Source organism: Epargyreus clarus, unplaced genomic scaffold (assembly GCF_041222505.1).
Source record: "Epargyreus clarus isolate Ecla_fem2 unplaced genomic scaffold, WU_Ecla_fem_2.2 ptg000027l, whole genome shotgun sequence".
NCBI lineage: Eukaryota > Metazoa > Arthropoda > Insecta > Lepidoptera > Hesperiidae > Epargyreus > Epargyreus clarus.
The window spans coordinates 8,751,508-8,773,605 of NW_027332234.1; the positions used below are offsets into that span (position 1 = coordinate 8,751,508).

At 35.5% G+C, this 22,098-nt stretch overlaps 2 protein-coding genes across 11 annotated transcripts in view; one reads left to right on the forward strand and one right to left on the reverse strand.

Annotated features, from left to right (window-relative positions):
• The first annotated feature begins 104 nt into the window (after positions 1-104).
• Taf11 (TATA-box binding protein associated factor 11) lies at positions 105-3,577 on the forward strand. The gene is made up of 5 exons (XM_073088457.1): positions 105-313; positions 1,041-1,145; positions 1,274-1,718; positions 2,173-2,357; positions 3,064-3,577. Exons 1-5 carry the CDS (start codon positions 262-264, stop codon positions 3,195-3,197), a joined length of 921 nt encoding a protein of 306 aa, XP_072944558.1. The 5' UTR covers positions 105-261; the 3' UTR covers positions 3,198-3,577.
• The window catches only part of LOC140753685 (uncharacterized), a 31,420-nt gene continuing 12,873 nt past the window's right edge, over positions 3,552-22,098 (reverse strand). For 3 of the 10 annotated variants that reach the window (XM_073088431.1, XM_073088427.1, XM_073088429.1), the window contains exons 2-11: positions 14,521-14,856; positions 13,728-13,754; positions 12,290-12,426; positions 11,062-11,261; positions 10,300-10,424; positions 9,810-9,957; positions 7,717-9,459; positions 5,881-6,249; positions 5,435-5,679; positions 3,552-5,023 (exon numbers count right to left, since the gene is read on the reverse strand). In XM_073088431.1, coding sequence (XP_072944532.1) covers positions 4,806-5,023; positions 5,435-5,679; positions 5,881-6,249; positions 7,717-9,459; positions 9,810-9,957; positions 10,300-10,424; positions 11,062-11,261; positions 12,290-12,426; positions 13,728-13,754; positions 14,521-14,856 — 3,548 coding nt within the window. In that variant the 3' untranslated portion in view covers positions 3,552-4,805. Of the gene's footprint in view, positions 5,024-5,434; positions 5,680-5,880; positions 7,444-7,716; positions 9,460-9,809; positions 9,958-10,299; positions 10,425-11,061; positions 11,262-12,289; positions 12,427-13,727; positions 13,755-14,520; positions 14,857-22,098 lie in introns of all 10 variants that reach the window. The other 7 variants (XM_073088428.1, XM_073088432.1, XM_073088430.1 and 4 more) reach the window with 7 other exon arrangements.

The following is a 22,098-nucleotide window of genomic DNA, read 5'->3' on the forward strand; positions in this document are numbered from 1 at the left end:
TGGCCTAGATGGAAATATGATTCTCGTGAAACTCGACCTACTCGAATAAAATCACCCGCCTACCATTACTAATCTGTATTCTGTAGAATCTGTAGCATCGACTGACATTGACAAACGACAACCAGCATTGAACTTTGACAGCTAAGAATAAAAATAAATATTGCACTTTGCAATTTTACATAAATTACGATTAATTTGTGTATCTAGTTGTTTCGAAACTTAATAGTTTTTACTTTACAAAGCTACAGCTTGTATTTCTAAATGGCTGATAATTTGAGCAGCGACAGCTTGTCAGAAGCAGAAAGACTGAGAGGTTGGTACATTTTGAAACCCAATATTATAATAAACTAGTTTTCGCCCGCGGCTTCGCCCGCGTTAATAAATATAACATACTAACATACATAAAACTGAAAATTCGTACCTTCAACTTTTCTAAAGATCATCACTTGATCAAATGCATAGTTTACGATTCAATCCTTACTAATATTGATTAAAATAATCGATGTTTGGGTCCAAAAGATCGATTCTCCGATTAATCGATCTTAGATCGCCATCCCTGGTTCCCGTGGGATTTCCGGGATAAAAACTATCCTATGTCCTTTCTCGGGTCTCAGACTATCTTTGTACAAAATTTCATTAAAATCGGTTCAGTGGTTTAGGCGTGAAGAAGAGACAACCAGACAGACAGACAGAGTTACTTTCGGATTTATAATATTAGTAAGGATAAATTTGGTTACAAATATGAATAGAAAAAAATATTAGCCTATTGTATCTAAACCCTTTAGAATTTTCTTCATCTACAATATGTAGTGGTTTATACAGAAGGTATAATAATTTATATTTCAGGTTGTGTTGGTCTGGACAGTAGAGCTTCAATCTTTGTGTGAAGCAATAACACTTACTTCAGTATATATGAGACTTGTAGAAAGTTCCATTAGCATTTCTCCACAAGATATTTTTATAATGATATTGATACCTTGTAGCTATACCTTTTAAAATACTGTTTGAATTGCATTGTTGATTGTGTGTTTTAATTACAGAAAATGAACTAGCGCATGAGTTAGACCACAGTGACTCCAATGAAGATGACTCTCAAGAAATATCATTGGAAATTGAGGAGAAACTATTAAAAGATGAACCTGAGTGTAAGTATTTGAACTGAAACAACATTATTAGTTTGTAATTAAATTGCAATTTCAATTATATCCAATAATTTGTTATTAATGATGAACCTATTACAGTAACTTATTAAAGATTTAATTATTTCCTTCAGATACAACACTGGTCAACTATGGCGAGAGTATTCCAGATTCAAATGTGCAAAGTGAAATCATTGAAACATACACTGACAGCATACATAACATAGAAAACTCACACAGAGACGAGCTGGGCAGCATTTATACAGAGAGCTCTGACAACTTCATAGGCACACAATCTGACTCTCTGGATGTCAATGATCAATATGAGACTTACATTAATGATTACTCGTTTGACCAAACCCATACAATTGAGGATAAACCATCTATACTCATTGAGGATAGCTACACTGATCTAGACAATGCAATGGACAACACTGTAATGCCGAATATGAATGACTTCCAACAAAGTGAATCAGAAAATAACAATGAACAAAGTGCAGAGGATGCTCTCATGAGTGAAAGGGACAGAGAAAAGAAAAGCAAGAAGGAGCTAGAGGAAGAGGAGCGTGAAAAGATGCAGTATGTATTCATTGCCATTTTTTTTATAATAGGAGTACTTTTAATGACAATTTAACATTAAATAGATTACTGTAGTCCAATTTCTTATTGAATAAATACTTGTTGATTGTATTATAATTCTCACCATCATCATCATCTTCTAGGAACAGGTTTCCTAACAGAATAAATAGAATCAGGTTGAGTGCACTGAGTCGCCATAATGCAGTCATGTATGATTACTAATGTGTGTTTGATGACTGGATAATAAATTCTAAATAAAAAAGTGATAGCCTAGTGGTTAGATAATTGGCATCTCAGTTGGGAAATCCGAGCTTTGAATCCAAGACACCTCTGATTTTACATACCTCTTAGGAGAACACTTATTCCATTAACTTTTATTTGAATCATGTAAATATTTCCAACATTATAGCCAGTTAATATTTGTCTATTTGAATAAGTAGTTGTTGTATTTCAGAGTGCTAGTATCAAACTTCACAGAAGAGCAGCTGGACAGATATGAAATGTACAGGCGAGCTGCATTTCCCAAGGCAGCAGTCAAGAGGCTGATGCAAACCATCACTGGATGTTCTGTTGGACAGAATGTGGTGATAGCAATGTCTGGTATTGCTAAAGTGTTTGTTGGAGAAGTTGTAGAAGAAGGTATGTATGAAGAAGTTGAATTGAGGTGTTGTATGATTTTCAAATAACTGATTATTCTTTTGGATAATTCAAAGTAACAAAAAAAAAGTAAGACTTTTATTAAATTGTTTTGATTCTGACTACTGAATGTACATTTGTATTTTTATTATGACTTATATATAAGGTCACCTCTTATACTATTAAACACAATGGGATATGACATGACTATGTAACCAGCTTCAAATAGAATTGGCTTCCTATCTATCAAACACCAGTATTTCGCTATGTTAGGTATTCATTCTATGCAATAATTTACCTTTAAATCAGTATATGCTAGTGAAAACATTTTTACCAAAGGCAAAAATGATAAGTAAAAGTTTTGTCAAATTAAGTTTTGTCCGTTTTGTCTTCGTGGTTCGACTCCGGCGGCACCACCGCCACACCTATTTCTACCTAATAACAGCAGTGTTAGGCGCTGCTGTGTTCCGGTTTGAAGGGAAGGGAAGGGTTTGGTAAGGGAGACATACTTTTCCGAGGCGTTCCAGCTTAGTCCTCAGGGGTAGCGGCGCATCTGTGGCCGACCTCAGGTAGGAATATCTAATCCTATCTAGGGTTGATTACAGATGTCCATGGGCGGCAGTAGCCACTTACCATCAGGTGGACTGCATGTTCGTCTGCTACTCCTATATTATAAAAAAAAAAGTCATATATTTTTTTTCATTTTTAGCACTGGAAGTACTGGAAAAATCTGGTGAAGCTGGTCCATTGCAGCCCAAGCACCTTCGGGAGGCTCTTCGTAGGCTGAGGGTCCGAGGTGCTATACCACCCAGGAGGGCATACAGGAGCACGTTTAGGCTTTAAGACAGTAGACGTTATTATCATACTCATAAGTTTAATGCCAATCATGGATCTTGAGCCAGTAATTTCTAATAAATATAAACACAGATCTTTATAAGAATTTGATATTATATGACAGCAATAGACACAGGCAACCATATCACCATAGACTTCACACATAGACTTCAGGATTTTTTAGTCACAAAACTTGTAAAATCATACCTGATCCATGATGAAACTTAGATTAGTTCGTGTGTACATATTAACATTGTCTTTATCCTTAAGCTTTTAATATTATTAATGCATAAATCAGACACTAATCTCAAAGTTATGTATTTTTCAACTATCAGTGTATGTTAATTTTAATGAAACGAAATATTTTTTATTAAAATGTTAATTTATTACATGATAGTTATTTATTAAAAACAATATAACAGTAGGTTAGGACCATACATCAGTATATTGAAAATCAAATCAGTCTTGTTAAAATGGCTACCTATGTTGTAGACGAGAAATATTAATTAGATATATCTGGAAGTGCAACTAAAGAGTTAATATAAAGAGAAACAAATATTCGCTCTAACAAGTGAAAACAAAATTAAAAATAAACACATTCACAAAAGTTCATTCAAAATTCAAAGAAAAGTTGGCACTTAACATTATTTTAAATTCCATTGTATGTTGCTCAACCGAGTTCTTGATATATCACAGATACTTGAAATTTCTAAAGCTGCCTTCACAACGAATACCAAGCAATGCGTCAGAAAAAGCCCTAAACAAAAATAAGGTCTACATCAACAGAGCCGAACAATACTTCACAAAAAGGCACATTTCATAAATTAGCTTAAATAGTTACAAAAATTTGGTAACATTTTGTTAAATGAAATATATTATTTATTTATATTATATAATACAAAACTAAGCAACGCAAAATTGTAAGAAGAAAAGATCTAAGTTTCCTAAAATAAGTAGCATTCAAAACATTATTATTTGTGCGCACATATTTTTGGTCAAACAATTTATTTAGTTTAAAATTGTTTTTTTTTCATACATCTCTTATCCCCAAAGTATATTGGAAGGACATCAACACATTATTAAAATTATTATCATAGCTGTCTCATCATACAGTATTATTTATCGCAACATTATCATTAAAAATTCAAGTCAATCAGACAAACAATACTTCAACCATAATTAAGTAGCATGTCTTTTGAACACTATATTATCCAACATTTTACAATTAATATAATTGGTCAGAGATAAAATGCTGATTTTTCTTCGCACGTAAAGGATATCCTTAACGGACAAAGATTGACAAAAATATTAGACTAGATAACGCACACAAACATGTCACAATGGAGAGCGGACTCCTCTAGGCGGTGCCGCTACTACGTCGACCCATAAAACGTCACATTGACATTAAACGTCAAAGTAACATGGGATATAGGATTGGCCTTCATAATTCCCGTCCCGTTCACAAAATTTACACAAAGAGCCTTTTAACGCCGCACTCGATGCTAAATTTGGCAGTGTCGACTGGGAACTTTTCGCCGCAGTCGTGGCAGAAGCGCGACAGGCGCGGTGGGGCGGAGTCGCGGCGTTAAAAATTGGCCTTCGTCCAGTTCATAAAGTTTACACGACGAGCCGTTTAACGCCACACTCGATGCAAAACTTGGCAGTGTCGACGGGGAACTTGTTGCCGCACTCGTGGCAGAAGCGCGACAGGCGCGGCGGGCCGGAGTCGCGGCGTGCACGGTGCAGGGACGTCTCCGAGCCGCTGGAGCTCAGCGCTGTGCGCGGCTGCCACGTGGGACTGCGGCGGGAAGACGCGCGGGAACTGGCGCGTTTCTCTAGGAAACAAAGCAACACTATGTTATTATTCATTGTTGTCCCATTGTTGAGCTTGGATCGCCTATACGGCTCAGTTAAGGTTACTATTGTGTGGGACGTTTCGGCAGGTGCGATATGGTCGTTCGATATCACACCTGAGATTAATATGCTCTTTGGCAAAAGGAGATCTCCCGCCGGGCTAGGTGATCATGCCCGAGGAGCGTGCTCCGACATTCTTAGTTCGGTACTTGTATATATGCAAGGTATTTAGAAAACTTCGATAGCGTGATTCTAAATACTTATGGCGCCATCTCTTGACGAGTAGCGGGAGGTCGCCACAGCTCTTAAGCAAATAGGTATACTCAAGATGTTTTTTTTTTCGTCAAAGCAACTGATTATTTATAATAGAGATAAAAATCATTTGTACATACCGTTCAATTGATTTCCACTTAATTTTAGATCTTTGTAAGGTATCTGAGCGTTTCCAACAGATAATGGTTCATTTAACTCCGCTGAGCGCTCCATCGCTAAGAACTCTTCACTAGATTCAGAACGCGCGTCGTCCTTTTGACTACTATTTGTCTCTGACGCGGCAGGGATCCTTTCCAGAGACTCCACACCGTTCAACTCTTTAGCGTTGCATACAGACAACTTTGACGGAGATATTCTGTTAAGACTAAAACAAAACACCAGTCAATATTTTTACAATCATATCCTATTTAATCACTCGAAATATTCGGCAAAAACTATTATTATATACGCATAGATGTGAAAACCATCTAAATGGGAAGTATTTCAGAACATATAACATAACAAAAAGAAAACAAATTTAACTAATTATAATATTAATATCCATCTTACAAAAATAATTGATTACCTGACTAACCTGCTATAAGCGGAATCATTACTCGCTTTTCCGTTGGGAGTATAGTTTCCATTAGAAGAATTCTCCGTTTTTCTATGTTCCAACTTCTTGTGTGAATCTTTTTTCGTTGCACCATTTACTACGTTTTTATTACTGTCCGTAACATCCTTATTTGAGTGTCGATTCTGGGTACTTTCGTTCTCGTAGAATTTATCGAAGTCTTTAAGGGATTTCATAAGGTCTTCTTCGAGTTGATCGGTCTTATGACGAATTTTGGCACCATCTAACTTCTGAACATTCTTCTTTTGGAGGGAATCAAGGAGGGAGGTGGAACGTTTGACGGAGGAGGGGAATAACTTATCGCCCACAATATTGTTACTGCTAAAAATAAGAGATGTTGATTTATTCACTGGAATCATACCATTTCTATTACTTTCTATTTTAGGAGAATTAATGGTATGTGTATCAAAAGACTTAATATTCGAAAATTCAGATTGTTTCACTACCCTAGTGGTAGAACTACAAGTCCGTTTATTTTCAGATCTTTGTTTATGTACTTCTTCGTCGAAAGAAGTCATGAACTCTTCAAGATCGAAATCTTCGCACAAAGAATCGTCGTCACGTACAGACGTTTTTGATGTTATACTTTGTTCTAACGAAGACAAAATTTTATCATATTGTGAACCTATATCATTAATTTTTGGGGCGATGCCTTTATTAATATTGAGATTATTATTATTCTCGTTTTTAAGGTAAGCATCTAATGTGTTATTGGATTTATTATTGCCGTTACACGTACTAAAAGAATCAAATTTAGCTGGTAAATTCTCAGTAGTAAGTAATGACTCCATACTGCTTATTATATCCGGATTATTTAAGATGGTATTAACATTTATGGGTAAGTTATCATTTTCATTTATAAGTCTAGGATCAATGTAATTACTATCAGCTAAAGAAACGTTGTCGAAAGCAAGAATAGAATCTAGGTTAACAAAGTCTTTCTTTTCGTCATCTCTTTTTATTTTATCGAGCTTAAGTGGTTGTTTTATGGTGGTTCGTTGGAATCCATGATACATGGATGTAGCTATTTTTGGGATTTTTTCTTTTGGTTTTGGTGTGCTGTAACTAGAACTACTGTAGCTAGAAAATGATTTGTTCAACGTGCTATTTCGAGTAAAATAACTTTTCTCTGTTGAACTAACATTTTCTTTGCTGGATTTAGTGAATGTTGTATTTAATTTTTGACTAGACTTTTTGTCGTTTCTGTTAATTCTAAATGAACTGCACCTACCACCGAAAGAGTTGTTACTATTGTCATTATTGGTACTACCAAAAGATTTCATTCGTTGGAGTGTTGGAGTTTTCTGATAGGTTTTATTTATTGAATCTTTAATCATTTTTGTGTTATTGTAGGTTGTTGGGGGAGTTTTATCCTTAGTGTTTCTTAGGATAGGAAGGGTTCTATTGGAATCTTTAGAGGAATTTTGTGTCTTTTTAGGTAAGTTTGTGTCTGATGACATAAGTTCCTTCATTTGCCTAGCCGCAGACACGAACGGATCGTAATTATCATCCAATCTGAAATATGTAAATTTGCAAATACAAACCATGAATTTTAAAAAATAATAAGCGAAAGGCATGCAAATATATTTTAATTTGAATTATGTAAAAAAGAAACAATGAAGTTTATATCTGTAATGTTCTTTGTTGCATGTCTTTTGCTTATAATTTATATAACAATATCTTTACCATGATGGTAAAACTAGGTTTATTATCTACTATACTATATTATTTAGAAAAACATACAAAAAAATGGGAAATGGGATGAAGGATAGAATATGGCCTATAAACCTTTTTAATTCAATTCTCGGCAATTTGAATGGAGGTGCTTCAGATGATATAGATTGAGCATCTGATTCGTCTTTAGTTTCGTCGACGGTAAAAGTCAAATATTCTCGATTAGTCCGTTTTTGTTGGCTTAAAAGTTTATATTTACTAGCAGTTTTTTGACTTATAAGTTTCTTCCTGCTGTGACAATCTTTGTTTAAAATCTTGTTACTTTTATTACTCTCCGTAATCGATGGTAATTTTAATTTTGCTTCTTCTTTTATTAAGTTACTTTTTTCAACGTTTTGTTCATGGCGTTTTGTTTCATAAACGACGATATGTTCCATATCACTCACTTTAATATTTTGTTCAATCGGATTTGGTGTTGTAAATTTTATATTCACATTTTTGGGAGCGCTACTTAGTAAATTTTTAAAATTATTTTTTAATTCACTTAAAGTGTCTGAAAATATATGCTTGGCTGGATTTGGTGTTTCTTTGTTATTCGCGTCTAATTGGTGGCTATTTAAAGCTTCAATTGAATTTGTTAGAGGTGTATGTATGTTATTAATATCATTATCCATTTGCATCTTTTCATTGTTTTCGTTATTGGTTAACATATCATCGGTTAACGCTATAAATTCTTCTAGGTCTGTAGGGTTTCCCGAAAATTTTGTGTAAGTATCACCACTTCCATATCTGCAGCCAAGTTCGACGTTGCCTTTATCATCACCGTCACTATAACGGTGTGAATCTTCATTTTCTACAGAATCGTCAAAATTATCTTCACTAAGGTCATGTTCATAATTCTCTTCTAATTTTTCACCAGATAAGTTACATTGGTCCTCATCGCTTAATTTATGTAAGAACGGTGGTGTGGTTTCTTGGCTTGAATTATACCTGCAATCAACTGTTTTGGATTTTTCAAATATTTCACTTGAAGGTTCATTAACTTCGTGGTCATGAAATTGATGTATTTCTTCTATGTTAACATTAACATCGCTTTCAAAATGTTCTGAGGGTATTTCATAAATATCTTTCACTTGTATATCGCAGGAACTAACCATTTTTGGATTTCGGTACAGCAATTCTACAGTTGTGTTTGATTGATCGATTTGTTTCTTTACATTATCATTATCTTTTGAATTAGCTTTTATTTTGCTTTTACTTATTTGTTTCTGATCTGGCGTAATATGTATAACGCATGGTACACAAGGACATAATAACTCCGTGTTTATTCCGATAGATTGACAGTTTTTGTCGTCAACTGTAATTTGGGCACCGTCCTCTAAACTATCCAGGCTTATGGCACTGTCTATTATTTGTTTCACCACACACTGTTTCGTTTTGAATCTAGTTGCTTTTTCTTTTTTAACTTTTTCTTTTAAATCTACAGGTTCGTTTTTCGATTTTGTTACTTTTCTTGATTTCGAAGTTTCCTTGCAACTTTTGACTGAATCTGTCTCATTAGTGCAAACATTTTCTTGAAGACTTTCTTTTGTGTTTTTATTTTTAGTTAACTTTGGTATGGGTATTTGGCTTTTTTGTGTATCTTTTTTATCTATAGTTTTTTTGGCGTTTTTCCTTTCTTCTACAATCTTTTGGCTTCTTTCACTACTTTTTTTGGCAATTTCTTCTAGTTTTTTTAATTGCTGTTGTTTCACCTTATTAATTTTCATCTTGGGTTTATTTTGATTTGCCGGTTTTGGTATGTTAGGATCGGTGCAGCTTTGTTGGATTTGTGATGGTTGGGATTCTTGGGTATTTCTAGAGGAAGGGAAAGGAAGGAAATAAATGCAATGGAATGTTTTTTCAAACAAGGAGACAGGAACGATGCATGTACGAATTGAAATAAATAAAAAAATGAATCTAAAGTACTCCTTCCTTTCCCCTTATTTGATAAATTAAATCAAATACTACATATTACACGTAAATTAAAGCTAGCGTAACTATTTCATCATTTGTACAAGGACACGGGGACAGGATTATATAATTTGTAAAAAGACATAATTTAACATATAGGTACAATTTTAGAAGTCTAGTTCTTCTTAGACTTATCGTATTGTTTAGTACTACATTAGTTAACAATATGTTTACTATATTATGTTAGTACTAACCTGGAACTGCTAAGGTCTCTAGCAAGGCGAGCCTGCCGCGCCCGGACATTGGCGTCGCCCGATGAATTGTTCTGCGGCACGCGAGAGTTCTTGATGACAGGTATGTGAGGTGACGAGTCCTCGTGACAGTCGTTACTTGACATTGATTCTGTAAACCATTTACAAAATTATGTTTAAGCCGCTTCTGATATGTATTTATAATGGCCAATTTCATAAAAATACGCTATTTGGCATACAAATAATTTAAGTTATAAAATACATTGATATAAATAAATGACTGAGATTCTTCTTATTCAGACACGACAACGCAATGATAGAATTGATAGATGAAGCCTTTTTTACTTATATTACTTTAATATTTAGTTTATATCCTCAAATTACTCATTAATAGCCGTAAAACGTCGTAATATCGGGAAAATACAAACATACAACATGTACGGAAAGTAATCAAATAATATCTATACGTAAGTATAACAGAAAACAGTATAACCTGATGCCCGGGTACGCCCGCGTCTATAGTCGCCGTACTCCCGCGGGTGCGGCGGCGACACACCCCGGGAGGACTCCACTGACGCCGAGCGGCTGTTCGACGACTTGTCCCGGGATTGAGATGACCTGGGAATACAAATGTACACTTCACACAGGAAACCAAACTTGAGATAAACTTTTATTTATTTACTTGACTGACAAGTGTCAAGTGTATGTATGTACGTTCTTTAATGTATGCATGTCCTCCAGGTCCTCTTGTCTTGTCCCTGTAGTTCCGGGAATAGATTAGGGCTACGGTATCCCTGCCTGTCGTAAGGCGACTAAAAGGAGGCTTCCGGCGTTGCGAACGGCAAGAGTGGGAGTTCGAACCGCCCGGCTAGATTACCGGGAAGGACGGCTGTATGATTGGTCGCATACCGTCGTGCACACCAGACGATGTGGCGAGCGTTATGCTCACCTGAGTGGCATCCGAAAGGGCAACACGCTAAGAGGTCTCCGGTTGTGTTCCTTTGAAAATCCCAGAGTCCTTTACGCAGCGCCGAGGACGGCCACCGGGGGGTTTAAGTGCGGAATGAGTCCCACATAACCCTGTATCGCTCCCACGACACCGGGTACCCTTTGACGGTTTCCCCCTCGTTAACAAAAAAAAAATGTCCTCTTGCCTACTTACTTGGTAGCTGGCCTGCTAACATCAGACGACTTGCCACAATCATGAACAGTAGTTCAATTTACCATCAGTCGCCTAACGCAGTCACACGCTTACCGTCTCCCGCGCACCAGCGGCGCCTTGTACTGCGTGCGCGCGTTGAGCCGCTGCTTGGCGTCGGCGATGTGCGGCGGCGGCTGCGCGGGCGCGGCGGGCAGGATCTTCGCCTTGTCCGCGCACCACTCCACGTGGCGCTCGAACGCGCGCACGCCGAAGTTGCGGTTGCAATGCGGACACCTCTGGAGATCTGCTGTTGGCTGGAATGAGAGAAATTAAACGTTCATTTAAGTTCAGACTTTTGTGTCCTTCTTGGGAAAACAGACAAAAAACCCTTTAGTGATTCGATTCCGGCGACATCACCGTCACACCTATTTCTGCCTCATAACAGTAACGTTAAACGCTGCTGTGTTCTGGTTTGAAGGGTGTGGTAACGGCGACATACTTTTCCGAGGTGTTCCAGCTCAGTCCTCAGGGGTAGCGGCGCATTTGTGCCCGACCTCAGGTAGGAATATCTAATCCTATCTGGGGTTTATTACAGATGTCCATGGGCGGCAGTGACCACTTACCATCAGGTGGACTGATATATAAAACTTCTTTAACAAAATATTGAAACGTATTTCCTAATCAAATTCCGTAATTTCCAACGTATTAGTATTCAATATAAAGCATGATTTCAACTGAGTCGTTACACTCATGTATTATCTACCTAATTAAAAATATCGTATCTATACTATTTAGTGGTACAAATGTAATTACTTGACAGAATAAATTTACTTTGTCGCCCAACGTAACCCACACAATTACATACTATGCTTCAATGTAATATTTTGCCGGCTTTGTCTATTTTATTTGTCGTGGAAATTTATTTTATCTCGGTTCAAAAATCTTAGTTTGTAAGAGCCTTCAAGTTACTTGCGCAATAAACGATTAGCATTTCAAACAAGACTGGTAATTATTCTAAACAATAGTGCGTGTAATCATTTACATGATAAAGAAATGCGGGACGAATATCCTTGAAAGCCTCCTAAACTAATTTACTGTAGTCACTTCAGTTTTGTAAGCAACTACATCACGAAAGTCGTTACACGCGTCAGTTTCTCTGCATTCAAATGGTTATTTTGACTTTGGTTATAAATTACTACATTTTGCATAACACGTAACTAAGTTTGGTTCTGAATATGAGATAAGCACATAAGTTATCAACAGGTTGACGCAATCATTTTCAATGTTGTCTGTCCTTGAAAAATTAATTGAATTGCAAATGAGGAGCATGAATGAAACATACCTTCATAATAGCACTCCTCACTGACGGAGCCTTAGGTTTAGGCGTCGCCTTGGCAGTGTTTGGCGGGCTCTTCTCAAGGAAAGGGCTGTTTTCTGGAAGACCGAAATTCTTTGGCAAGTATTGTTCCAAGTCGGTACCTATAATTGCATCACAGGTTTTATAAACAGTGCAACATACTATTAAAGCTTGAATCACCGAAAGTTGCATAACCGATGGGTTTAAGCATCGACTGAGTATCCAAATAGACTTCTAATATGTCATCAGTTTATAAAGAATACGTCTGTGATTGGTGCGAACTACGCTCCGATTGTTGCTGAATGAGTGGGTTTCACAAAATCTATTAGACTGATGATCACAGTATCACAAAGTCATCTTTCATTAGTAGTCTATTGGTCACTTCATCTTTGTAATAAAGATATTGATATGCAACTTACATTGATCAAATATCGATACACACGAAATGATTGCAAAATTAGCCCCAACAAAGTACGTGCAGTACAGCCAAAACACGACACAACAATGTTAATCCGTGCACTTATAATGATTTCATTAGAATTACAAGACACGGTGCTTCGTGTGATTGTTAGAAGTTTTGATGGGTTATCGTGGGTGTCTCCTGCCAATTTCAACATGACGCACACACATATTTTATGCTAATATGGACCCAGTTGCAAGCGCGGTAAGACGTGGCAGGTTCGAAGCTTCAAGTTACATACATACTGTTTTGTACTGTAGTGTTCGAAGCGTTTTGCGGAGTTTGCGGTTTAATTAGCTGACTACATGTCTACCACACCTTCGAGTCGGGTATTGATCGCCAAATACAGCCAGCTAGCTAGGTATAATGTTTTATTTAGACCCGAGGCGAGGTGATTTATATTTTAATATGTAACAGGATCCCACTCACGTTATATTATTTAAAAAAAACGCGACGAATACACTTTATGTGATTTAAGTGTGTATAAGCAATATTTAAATATAAGTAGTTATCATAAGTACAGGTCAATCATTTTAATAATATTATAGAAAACGAATTATAGTATCACGGACAGTTGATAACAGATAATGGAGTTGGACTTTTGGATATCGTTTTAAGTGTTGTAATCCCCAATCAATATTATTCACATGCAATAATATATTTATTAACAAAATATATACCTAAATGGTAGAGCGTCAGTAAACAACTCTTAAGTGCTAAGTAAATCCAAGACTCGATTGTAGGTAAATATGCCTATGAAGCTTTTGTTTTATTCTCTTTGATACTACGAATTGATTTAAAGTCCTTTATTTGTATCTGAGTGTTACGGTTACATTCCTTTTTTAGTATTTAGTGTTTAGTGTTTAGTCCGTGTTTAGTCTTTTTTTAGTAAAACGTTCACTGTACGATGCTACAATATTAACTGACGATGCCTTTTCATATCTAATCAGTTCACACACTTACCGGAATTGTCACGATTCGCCATCACCCCTTATTACCCGTAAAAAAAGTTTACAAAATCAATAATCAACCAAAACTACATACTTATATAATAAATTGAAAAATCATGCAAAGGAAACTTGCTATTTAAATATAATATACGATCTACTACCAATATGCTTTACAATCCAAGTAAAAACTTATGAATGTAATATATTTTGAAACTTTCAAAATTAGGAGGATTTATGGCATCCACTGTCTAAGCTCGACGCAAGATAAGTATCTATTGAATCTACTGACGGTATTCTCTTCAATGGAACAATTAAAGTCAAACTGTTAATAGATATCGAGACAATGAATCGTTGTTCTTCTGAAATAGCTCCATAATTTGTACTGTTGGCTTATTCTTGAAATACTGGTTTTATGTAGGTTTATAGCCATGGGATGCCTAAATTTTGACAATAGCAAGATTCGGAGAAGAGAAGTAAAATATACAGAGTTTCATAATTCTTTGTAAAACTGTATATGTAAAAATGTAACTGTATAATTAAAATGTTTATTTCCACTGTTGTCTCTAAGAAAGTTGTTACATTTTTATGTTTACGTAAAGTGTCCATAAAAACAACCGTAAAGATGCTTTGACACTGCGACATTTTCCACAGTATCGCGTTGTGGAAGTGACATTTGTAAACTACGTAGGCGGAATAGATAAATATAAAGATAATATATTAGTAACCCAACCAAGTCGCATCCACAACAGCTACCCACCACCTTGAACACTCACAGCCTAACTACTATTATTGGTATAAAAAATTACCTTCTCGCCTTTGTCTCGAAGAGTCGAAGGTCTTTCTCTTCTTGACTGTCATTTTTTCGCAGATTTTGACATGTTTGGCGAGGGATTGGGGTACGAACGTACGTCCACAGACCGGGCATGGGCATAGGGGAAGAGGTCCGGAGGGTTGTGGGGGGACGGGAGCTACGGGGTGCGTGGGGACTGGCGGGGAGGGCGGAGGGCCCGCGCGGGAGGGCGGCGGAGTGCGCATGAGTGGCCGGAATGACTCCCCGCTGGCTGAAGGAGTCGCTCCCGTCGGCTCCGGCGACGGTGAGCGCGAAGACTTCGCCGATTGCTGCTGTTCATGTTGCCGTTTGCCTGGAATTATAGATGATTTGGGTTACATTTCTATATTATAAAAGAAAATATATTAAACCGCAGTGCGCTAAACATAGCAAACATTCTTTGCATAATGGACTTACAAAAAAATAATGCACAATTAAAGCTGATAGATCTTTTCTGAGTTCTTCAATCGGTATATCTACTTTTGCCTTATAATACCAGAGTAATGCGGTAACAGTGACACATCTACATTCTATAATAAATATCTGTAATATCTAAGAAGTCAATGTAAGTTAATTTAATAGTAATAAATGTGGTGTAACATCTGTTTTCCTTTTAAAAACGAAGCTCATGTTAATAATTCGTGCTTAGTAGAGTATTGCTAGATAATGGTTTTTTTTTAATTAAGAACATAATAATGTGTTGTTTAGGACAAAGATACATTACCTTGACATGTTGCGAGAACAACATTAAGCAAAATAGATGTTTTGTACTACTTTCTGTGACTGAACGTTTTAATTAGGGCCTCAAAGATATTCAGGAGTCGCAAGGACCAAGACGTTGCGCTAGGTAAGGGCTCCCGCGAATTTTAAATTACAACACGATTCTTTCAGTTTTTATGTAACTTAAGTCTAGTACAAAAGTCACGCAAAATGATTGTTTCGTGATTATTACCATTTATTTAAGACGTATTGCCGTACAATTTTGACTTTTTAGAGTTGTAAAGGTTATTTTTAGCTCTTGCGCTTTTGAGGATTTTTCATGCTTAGATGTCATGAACAGAAATAAACATAGGCATGTCTGGCTCAAAAGTGATCTCTTTTCTATATCATTATGTTTAAATTATCAATTCAGTCGATTTATTATTTAAAACTTAGAGTAATCCTTACAAGAACTTCAAAAATTATATCGTATCTTTTGATCTTTTCCATGAGAGGTGACATTAAATTCCTTGTATTTCTAGGAAAAAAAAACAAATTCCATCAACTCACGTGCACGTAAGTCATTGAATACAAATCGTTTTGTTGACGTCTAACACCAAAATATCCTCATTGTAGTCAAAATCAGCGAGTAAGGTAACGTACACAAGGGCGCGCGGAAGGTAAACATGACGCAAGCCAGGCACAACCTTCGTATCGATTTCGTGAAATATTATTACTTAGTCACGCAATATTATGGCACGTTTTATAATGGTGAGCTACCACTCGTAGCTACACCCGTGCGTATTCCTATATTCAATAAAATTCTTAAAAAAGTATAACCTTTTTTTTGTTTATGAGGGGCAAAACTCTTAAAAGGTACCCGACGACGTGGGAGCGTCTCCGGGTTATGTGGGATTTTTACCGCACTAAATCCCCTCAGTGGCCATCCTTAACTCTATGTCACTCCTTCAATGTAGACAATGAAGAATAGAACGACACTTCATATGTTAAAATCTGTCAAGGCTTTGGGTTACCTACGACGTTTTAAAAAATGAGACTTACCTACATACATCCTCTCGAAAAACTTAACCAACATATTCTGGTAAAGAACCTTATCATCAAAGTCAGTAACTGTCTAACTGCCCGAGCATATCAGCTTCCAAGAATAGATCGTAAACAGAGATATAAGGGCAAAAAATGGATGAAGTCTTTTTATCGTGCCAATAAGTAAGCTTTAATTGGCAATTAGTCGTATTTCAAAATCACAGAATGACTCTACAATTTTATTTGTATGTGCAGATGTGCAGACATATTAAGATAACGTAATATTTAATTATTTATATTATGTACTATGTATATCAAGAGTTTCTAAAATCAGTGTTGATCTCTTTACCGAAAACCAACTTCAATAAATTGTTAAAGTTCAAACTGTCCAGGATTAAAAACTTTTCATAACACATCCTAAAATCTTAGTTCCTAGCATTTGAACTTATAGAATTTGTCTAACCTTTTAAATACTGAACAAACCAATCACTTCAAAAACATAATGTAAATCTGGATAATTCTTATTTGAACCATAGATTAGTAAAGATACTTCGCCGCCTTGAAATTGAATGAAGCCACAAACGGCTTATTAGTAAGTTCTTTTTTTGAATTATTGACAATTAAAAAATTTTTTAGAGAAAATTTACGAATAAATAACTAATACTGCATAATTTACATAATAAATAAATAATTATTTCAAATATTTTAGGGACATTTTAGCACGGAGACGTGGCAAAACTTTTTTACGCGACTATTTCAATTCTCAAAACTGGGTCAAACATTTTCTTGTTAGGAGTGAGTAATCTTTACTAATCTATGATTTGAACCAAAAAATATTCGATTAAATCATAACCGATATAAAAATGCATTCCTCAAGAATGCTATTCTTATACCAGTTTGTAATACCGCATACCTTTGCTATCGGAGAAAACTATATGCAGGTCATCGGCCTAATTGGTTAACTGAGTGGTAACCGTTACCGGTTTTACAAACACCCTTATAGCTAATAATATCGATATAAATCTTCATAGTTCAGAAATGCTTGTAACAGCGTGAATTTTGTTTGAATATGATGGTACAGAAATTTAACATGTTAGAGGATTCTCTAGGTCCTCCTTTTAGAATCCTCCTTTAGGCCATCCTTTTAGAATCCTAAAGGTTTCGATAAGCTTAACTTAGTCCAACACAACAATTTTCTTGGGACGTCTATGCCAAAAATTTGTCAATTTGGACTAACTGACTTACATACGAGGTGAGATCTTAATCTTCAGCATCTGGGATCGGCTTCAGTTTCCGCATGCTCGTTTGTTTCTTTAGTCTTTAAAAAAACATTTCAGCAACGATATGCACTTCACTACACGTAGTAGAGCGATCTAATCCAAAACTAAGGCAACTACTACAAAAAACGTAATTCACATTAGCATAATTCGCATTGTGTTAAGTGGGTGTTCATTCACAAATCGCCGTTGGCCACTTCCTCTTCATAAACATTCGTGACACTTCATTCCGGTTCTGTTGACACAGTCCACAATCGTTAAAGTTTATAAACAATCTATGTATCAGTGTTTAAGTTAAAACCAGTACCGTGACCTTGAGTAAGGCGACCATTACGTAAGGTCCCACGCAAAACTAGCAAGCTCAAGTATTTAACATGGAATTTATTTTTGTTATCGCTACAATTTTATAAGTGTATCAAGATTATTACGACTAATTACTGCTTACGCGTTTTTAACAGCAATTAAATGTGATTTAACCGCGACTTTATAATAACTTCTTATGACGAAAAATTCGTGCAATATAGGTATATTTTGGAGGCATGTTTAATAAATGTTAATTACATAACATAATTTTCGTATGTAGTTTTTTGTAATTTGCAGCATTACTTTTATCATTCCCTGTGAATTCATGCCATTGGTGAAATAGCCCAAATTCTCAGTCTACTCATAACCCTGAACAGGACAAGTACCATCAGAACAAAAAAGGCAATATCATAAAGTTCACCTGCACTATTGACATTATGTAAATGGTGTAATAAAGGCCCAGCTCTCAGTCTAGCTAAAAAAACAAACAGAGCTCCAAACAGGATAAAGCCATCAGAACAGGAAAGGCAAAATGGTAAAGTGTAGTGAACTCTGGAGAGAACGGGTGCAAGACTTAGAGCTGGCGCATCACAATCGAGGGCGTTCAAGTGGCACACATGACTGGATTGCTAATGTAACACAACCATCGGCGAGGCGGATCTTTTATTTAAAATAGATAATGCCCCCATGTCTTCAATACGTGCTTTTTGCCATATGCTAATGATGCGAACAAAGGTATCTACTTTACGTTTAAGACGGACACAAAAACACTTGAGTATGTATTCTTGAACACAGGGTATTTGAAGACGAAGAAATAAAACATTTTTATAACAAATAATAATAAATTTTTAGTCAGCAGTCACCTTTAATATTCAAATCAAATATTATTCTTATTTTAAAATAAAATAAGAATGGATTATAATTTATCCTCAAGATAACGAAATCGTTTAATTTAATTACGAGATAGAAATAAAAATTATTTTCAAGACAAATAAAGTAACAATTAAATTTAATTAATTTAAGACTATCTTTTTTATATAATTTGGATTGAAATAAAAATTATTTGCTGATATATTCAGGCAAGTAACGATAAGTAACCGTATGATTAAAATATATATAAAGTTTATCAATATAAAACATAATAATATATATTTGTTTTTATTGATATTTTATACGTGTACGTAGAATTCATACAATTTTATTTAAGACTATATATAATATACATACACATAACATGTAACAAGCTAATAAGTAATTCTGGCAAACAATCTGGTCGTGCTGAGAGTTAACAATTAAAAATTTTCTGAGAAAAAATTCACCGTATTCAATACAAAAGATCATAAATCCAATATGCGGTTCACGGTACATCGCTCACGCGTGCCGCGAACGTAAATTGCTGGGAGTTTTATTCAACATCGTAGTAACAAGCGCACGGCTGTCTGCCGTCGACCGACATCAAAGGATTCAGTGCAAGTAATGAGAGACAAGCAAACAACGACTCGAGTTACCGACGCCCATATAAATGGTGGCCTCAAACCTTGACAACTTTACATTTACATCTGTGTCAGAAATTTTTCACCCTATACGGGAAGACTGGAATGCTGCTCATTGACGACATGGAGATTCGTAGTAAGCTAGTAACACAAAGAGAATATCGTAATCGCGACAATGTTTACAATACGCGTGTCGCAAGCATGTGCAGAACAGCTTTATCTATCTGGAATGAGTTCATGACTTACAGTGGAGATATTTTTTAATTGCAGCCGCAAGCCAGGGCTGTTCTAAATCTTTCCATTACGATCGTATCGGAAGACAAACGATCACTAGAAGCTTTATCGACCAACCAGCAGCATCTACTCGTCACTGATAATATTTTTAGCGTTTTATCTTAAGTGTTATCTATTGAGAGGTTAAGGTGGATATAGTATTTCTACGAGAGCCGGAGACTACTAAAGAAAGCGAAAAGACAGTTTAGTATTCAACTTGAATGTTATGAAAATTGGCTAAGGAATAGAATATCAATAAATCAATTCAATATCAGGGGCGTGAAAGTATTTGCCGAGGGGTGACAACGTACTTGCACGTTCCTGGTACAACTTGAGGAACACGAAACTCCTTGTTTTATAGCAGGGATAACGTTGTTCCAGATTTATTTAATATAAGGATTTATATGAAAACATGCTTTTAACTGTTAAATAATAACTTATGTAAGCAGTTTAGATTGATGGTTAAGTCTAATGGTGTGTAGGTTTTGATGTTAATAGCTATTATTATCATCCTTGAGGTCACGAACAGGAAAATCTTGTGTCGCGTCAAACTAATGAATAACTAATAGTTATTATAAGACGAAGAAGATATAAACACGAGAAGTTACGGAAACATAAATAAAGTTAATTACGAGTCACATATAAAAGTTTTATACGAGTTAAGTAAATATTATCGGGTGTATAAAAAGAGTTTCTTCTATTTATATGCAGCAAGCGTAACAAAACGGATCGTTGTGAACGGAAGGGCCCACATTAGAATTAATTCTAACCGATGTTTTTTTGTCGACACCTTTTCGAAACATTTGACGATTACTTGGTACACATTTCTACGGTTGGATTATTTTTAAGAGAATCAGATAGTTTAAATAAAGAAGAATACATACGTGGACACTTATATAAGAAGCATTTTTTCTTATTTCATCCAATGATACGTAACGTTTTTTGAGACTACATATTTACTGCATATGACCTTAATATTTTTTTTCAAATGCTTCTAATTTTCTTTATTATTTATGAAAATAATTACTTATCAAAATACAGGGATTCAACAATGACCTCTGAAGACGCTTTAGAAACACATGTTTCTTTAATCTCCGATAGTATTTTATTTCATGTCAGTTTCATAATTTACCTAACATACGCACAACAATGAGTGTTCCTATAAATCATCCCGCATCTTCGATTATTATAGAAGAAAGCGTAACTTATGAACTTAATTACGACCTATAATTTGCGCGAAGAACGCAATAAAGCACAAAATTACTTCCCATTTGAACAAGCATTGCGGAAGATGGCACGGAATACTTTTTGTAACATTATCGCTTTGAATAGTCTGTTCATCTTAGACACTATGCAGAGCGGACAATCAATGATTGTTACCTCAGCAGGGAACCGTAAAAGGTTTGAGTCCAAAGAAATGTACACGTAATATCACACACCTATATTTTACATCGTGGTTAGGAATAAAAGAACATTATTGTCACTGGTATTATCAATGATGTTATAAATATGCAGAAGTCACATATTATCACTAATTTATCTTAAGATCTATTTGAATTACAACCAATCTTGTCAATTACATGTGCTTCATTATTTAAATTGTCGGTAATTAATGACGAAGCACATGCCTTATTATCGAGTTGTATTTAGTATTCATATGAGATGTACTTCACTAACAATAGTAAAATTTCACCGACAAACGTCAATCACGTACATGAAAGGTAATAGGAGACTATAGGTGAATGGTAAACTGTAAATATCTAATACGGAAATTCGAGCTTGTCTATAGAGATTGTCGTTTTGACAGTACTTTGATGAAGACTATAATTGACCTCAATTATTAAATACAAGTTTCCATAACAGACAATAAAAACTCTTAAAAAACTTAATATGTTTTCCAGTAATTGATACAAACAATCTTGTTGGCAACGACTAAAAATAAAGAGGTAAGAGAGATGTAAAATTCTATTGTTCTGTTATGTGCCACTGATTAATTTGAAGAACTAAATACAATGATCGAAGAGCTTATTGAGCAATAGTATGAATGAACTATCATTAAATATGTCTTTCACAACAAGTATAATAATAACATAATCATTACTACCACAACGTACCAATCTTCAATTTACACGCCACCGTATATCATCGACGTCTCTCCTCACGAAGTTGTTTAGCGTGAGAAAAATGTGAGGTTAGGTGTCGAGATGTGTCTTCAAATAATTTCTTTGGGCATTAAACTCTTCAATACATAATGTCGGACACTTTCTTCGAAAGGTTACGTTAGACGGTATCTGTTAGACCACGTCCGTGAGAAACGCGTGCAACAAATATGGTGTGTTCACACAGTTCATTCTCGCCTTCTATGCAAACAAAGGTCACGTTGAGGTTTCAATAAACGGAACATGAAGTGGAGCCATGTATTAGTCTGCCACACTCTTCATGATACTCATATTTTAATAACTTGAT

Coding starts and splice junctions, on each gene's coding strand:
- Taf11 (XM_073088457.1), top strand. CDS start 262: ATGGCTGATAATTTGAGCAGCGACAGCTTGTCAGAAGCAGAAAGACTG. Junction 314..1,040: donor AGAAGCAGAAAGACTGAGAG/GTTGGTACATTT, acceptor TTTTAATTACAG/AAAATGAACTAGCGCATGAG. Junction 2,358..3,063: donor TGGAGAAGTTGTAGAAGAAG/GTATGTATGAAG, acceptor TTTCATTTTTAG/CACTGGAAGTACTGGAAAAA.